The sequence below is a fragment of the Otolemur garnettii genome, unplaced genomic scaffold, assembly GCF_000181295.1.
Source record: "Otolemur garnettii isolate 467f Iridium unplaced genomic scaffold, OtoGar3 scaffold00005, whole genome shotgun sequence".
In the NCBI taxonomy this organism is placed as follows: Eukaryota; Metazoa; Chordata; class Mammalia; order Primates; family Galagidae; genus Otolemur; species Otolemur garnettii.
In genome coordinates, this window is record NW_003852400.1 from 4,849,949 (window position 1) to 4,854,567 (window position 4,619).

Here is a 4,619-nt window from a genome sequence, read left to right on the forward strand (position 1 = left end):
TTTTTTTTAAAGTTTAACAAATACATTATCACCAAACATATTACAAGATTTGCATTAACATTTTGCTCTTTATTTCCAGGGCTACAGCAACACACCGAGGCCAGGTTATTTTCAAAGATGCTTTAGCCCAGCAGTTGTGTGAACAAGGAGGTAAGAGTCAGTTTGGATTTGTTTGTGTTGATTATGTCCAAATTTGTCATGGCGGGTCGTATGTTCTATGTAGAAAGGAAGCATTTCATTACTGTTATGTGATCGTGATACTTTAAAATTGAAGTATTGACCTCTTCATATCCTAATATTTATTTTATAATTATTGATAAAGGTCTATGCATAGATCTCTGAAAACACTAAATGTGAGCAACTCAAACCAAAGTAATTTATCTTATTTTCATATTTTTTTCTAAAAAATTATCTTTGGTTATCCTGGAAACCAAAAATATTAATAGTAATTTTAGAAGTCTATAAAATAGTAATTTTAGAAGTCTATAAAAATGCATCTGCTTAATTTACCGCTTAATGTTTTTGTCAACTTGTTGAAATGTTTCTGATTATTGTTTTTAATATTTTAATAGAATTTCATGTTCTATACAGATGATCATGTGTATAGAATCTGTGGTCTTATTTCAACTATGTGCACTATTAATTTTAAACTAGTGTGTAGATATTTATCTGTTTCAATTAAATTTACATTATATTAGCTATGTATGATGATAGATTAAGAAACCTGAAGTGGAGGCCGGGCACGGCGGCTCACGCCTATAATCCCAGCACTCTGAGAGGCTGAGGCAGGTAGGTTGCCTGAGCTCACAAGTTCGAGACCAGCCTGAGCCAGAGCAAGACCCTGTCTCTAAAAATAGCTGGGTATTGTGGTGGGTGCCTGTAGTCCCAGCTACTTGGGGGAGTGAGGCAAGAAAACCTCTTAAGCCCAAGAGTTTGAGGTTGCTGTGAGTTGTGATGGCACAGCATTCTACAGAGGGCGACAAAGTAAGACTCTGTCTAAAAAAAAAAAGAAAGTTGAAGTGATTTCTGGGTTTTGGCTAGTATATGCTTACCCAGTGTTTTAACCATGCAAGACTCTTACTCACACATGTACACATAGACACACCTCAATGAAAAGGTAAAAACCAGGATCCATGCTTCCAGGAAAGTTTGTTCCTCCTACCCCTTGAGTTTCCACTCAAGTTTGTTTCTCCACAGTGGAGACACTGAGCTTCTCAAGTATACAGACTGTGCTTCAAGGATCTTTACTTCCCCAGAAGCTGACTTAGTACTTGGCGTATAGCAGCCTTCCAAAACTGTTGATAGATTGAATCCAAGTTTGTCTTGGCCACACACACATTCCTTGATTTAAGCATCTTGATGATAAAAATATTTGATGTCAGTCTTTATAAATGTCCTGTGTTTTTATTGGTCATCATAGGTATATCATTAATTTTTGTTTAGAATGATATTGGGAGGAAATTTGTTAATTTAAGAATTACATTATTGAAGGAAATTTCAAGTATCTTGTTGCTGAAGAAAATATAACGGGCTTAGAGAGAGAAACAAGAAAAAGTATATTGGTTTTTAAATGTCCTAAGAAAGTACCATTTATTAGTAGTACAATACACATCACAGTATTCCTTTATCTATGTAATGTGATGTTTAATGTTTATTAGTGGCAAACTTCCGATTGTTTACATACATAATTCTTAAACCAGAAACCAGAAAATTCCATTCTAAGTATAACTTCAAACGTATTATCAGTATTCTTGAGTTAAACAGATTTTTATTTCATTGCTTTCAAGATTGCAGATATTAAAATGTGCCTTTGTAGAGAGGCTCAAAAATTCTATTATAATGTAAATCTTTTTCTAGACTATGAAAACACTTATATTATTGAAAATATAGAATACCATATAGCAGTGAAAATTAATATCCTGAAAAATTCATGGTGTCCGAAAAAAATGTCTAATTTTATTAACATTTATTAATTGTCTAAAAACTGATTTCTTTTAAGCCTTGAATTTTTTTAGTCTTTTCTATTGTTAATGAATTATTGGCATTGGGTTCAATTGAAATGAAAATAAAAAGCCAAGAAAAACCAGTGGGGGAAAAATTTTCAACCAGTGAGAAAAAAAAAAATGGCCCCTATGTGAGTATGGCTCACATGATGGGAGGTGTGGGTGATAAAAATACAGGAAAGCCGAGGACCAGGAGAAAAACCCTGAGCTTTTCAACAGTACCTAATTCACTGAAATCACATCAGTTCATCCAAGAGAAGGTGGAAAAGAATACTAACAAGAGTGACTTCCTGCTGTTAGGAAATAATAAGGAAAATAATTGGTACTATAAACTATGTGCTGATTTTGGCCCTCCTTTTAATTAAAGCACTATCTCCTCAAATAAAATAATTTTCACATATAATGGTTTTTGTATATTGGATGAGGAATATCTAATATATTGAGTAGAAGAAAAAAATTTAAAGCACCGTGTGCCCCAGCACAGTGCCTTTCATTTTTTAACATACTCAGTAGGCTTGCTGATTTTAATTAAACTATTCAAACAGAGAAACTTGTGGACCTTGAGGACTGCTGTTATTACGCGACTGTGTAGATGACTAAATATATTTAAAAAAGGATCAGAAGATACACTAGGTACGGTTAGTCTGTGGTCTTGAGCCCTTTCCTTACAAAACTTTCACAGCAAAACTTTATCCTACAAACATGGATCCAGCACCTGGGACACCCCCTTCCCAGCTCGCTGTGCTAAGTACATACGATATGAAAGTGAACGGACCCAGTTCCTGATCTTGAGGCACTCACAGGCTGGGATGTAAGAGACAGATAGTGGATCATAGAGGTAGCCATGTGTGCCTGGGAGTGTTAGGAAAGGCACCCCAGGAGCTGGGGAGGAGATTTCCTCTAACTCCTCCTTCCTGGCCCACTGACCCATCTTAGATCAGGCCCCTTTGGGAATTGTTTCATAGCCTCCTTTGTAGCTTTTCTGCTCTCATTTTCATGGTGCCTGTATGGAGTCATGGGCTTTCTAAACTGGAAATGTGATTCTATCATTTCCCTCCTTAGAACCCTTCAGTATCTCAATTGGAAGCCATAGTTTATTTTCAGTGTAAAACCCACACTACTTATCATAGCATGCGGGAAAAGCCCTTTGCAGTCTGGCTTCAGCACCCCCCACCTCATTTTTTAACATCCTCTAATTTTCCCCTAAAATTCCCTGATGCCCCTGGCTCTGTCACCCCAGTGTGGTCAGCACCCTGTGCTCTCCCTGTTTTCTTTGCCTGGGCCACCCTTTCACCTCACTGGTTCTGTCTAACTCAGGCTTTCAGATCCTGCTTAGGTGTTACCTCCTCCAGTAAAAGCAGCTCTAATCCCGTCTCCCTCCCCCTCAAGCTGGTCAGACAAGTGACTTACAGAACCCTCTATACCCAGTGCTCAAGGCACAGAAATAATATAAACGGAATACTCTCAGCACTCTTTTGTGCCAGAAACCACTCTAAGCCCTTTACAAACATTAACTCAGTTAATCTTTATATCAGACCTCTGGAAATTAAAAAATACATATATTACCTACATTTTGAAGCTGAGGAAACAGGCCCAGTGAGAGTGACTTGAGCGTTCCTTCAACACCTGTTTATCCTGTATTGTAATAAGAACAAGATCACTCTGCCTTGTCTGCCATTAGTTAGAAGCTCCTTGAGAGTAGGGATAGTGCTTTTTATTGCAGAATCTCTCAAGCCTCCCACGGTTCATAGTGAGTAAACAATGGTCTGATAAAGGTGGCCAAGACAAAGCCACCCAGCAATTTGCAGCAGCGAAGCCGCAAGCCCAGAGGGGAAGTGGGCAGACCGTAAATGCTCAGGGCATAGACATCATCCCGCAGGCAGTGGCAGCATGTGAGTGACAGGAACAAACAATTTATGTTTGAGAAAGGAAATGGGGTTGGTGGATGGTGATGCCCAGAACAGAGAGAGGAACATGAGCATTCGCTCATCTGTTTGAAGAAATGAAGAGATGTCAGAGGGGTGTAGAAGAGAAGATAATAACAAACAGGACTCCGCATGCCGGCTCCGAGGACAGACAGGGCTGCCCATCAGCCTGCCGAGAAGAGAGGGCTGCCGCAGACGGGGTGGGGAGAAGGATTTCAGAGCCACCCTTATGTTGATAATGGAGATAGGGAGCATTTGAGCAGGGGCAGGAAGACAGGGGACTCTGGAAAAGAGGCAGCTTTAGAGTTGTGGGGATCTAGGGGAAGAACTTTCACCACAGCAGAGGAGTTCAGAAGGACCAGCTGCTTCCATAGAGGACAAAGCAGGGAAAGGGGCCTGAGGGCTTTGCATTTACAAGGTCACTGGCAATTTGGCTGTAAATGAGGGTGGGTTTTGGAGAGGCCAGACCACCTGAGGCAGCCTTGTAGTGTGGAAAGCTTCTTGCTGGAACTTTGGAGTCATTCAGTCAAGGGAAGCCAGATGATCCTAAAATGAGAGGTAAATGTGGGGCTTTGGAAAAAAAAAATTTAAGAGGAAAGGGAAAGAAAGAAGTATGGTGACCAGAGAGGAAAGCAGACTCAAGGGAAGAATGGATATCCTCTCTCCCATTTTACCCTGTCTCCCTCTCTCC

General features: G+C 39.6%; 1 protein-coding gene across 2 annotated transcripts in view; it reads left to right on the top strand.

The window, feature by feature from the left end:
- Window positions 1-4,619, top strand: part of RELN (reelin) — a 479,973-nt gene that overhangs the window by 189,971 nt on the left and 285,383 nt on the right. For both annotated transcript variants that reach the window (XM_003782608.3, XM_023518943.1), the window contains one exon: window positions 80-150. In XM_003782608.3, the coding sequence (XP_003782656.1) occupies window positions 80-150 (71 nt within the window). The remainder of the gene's footprint in view (window positions 1-79; window positions 151-4,619) is intronic.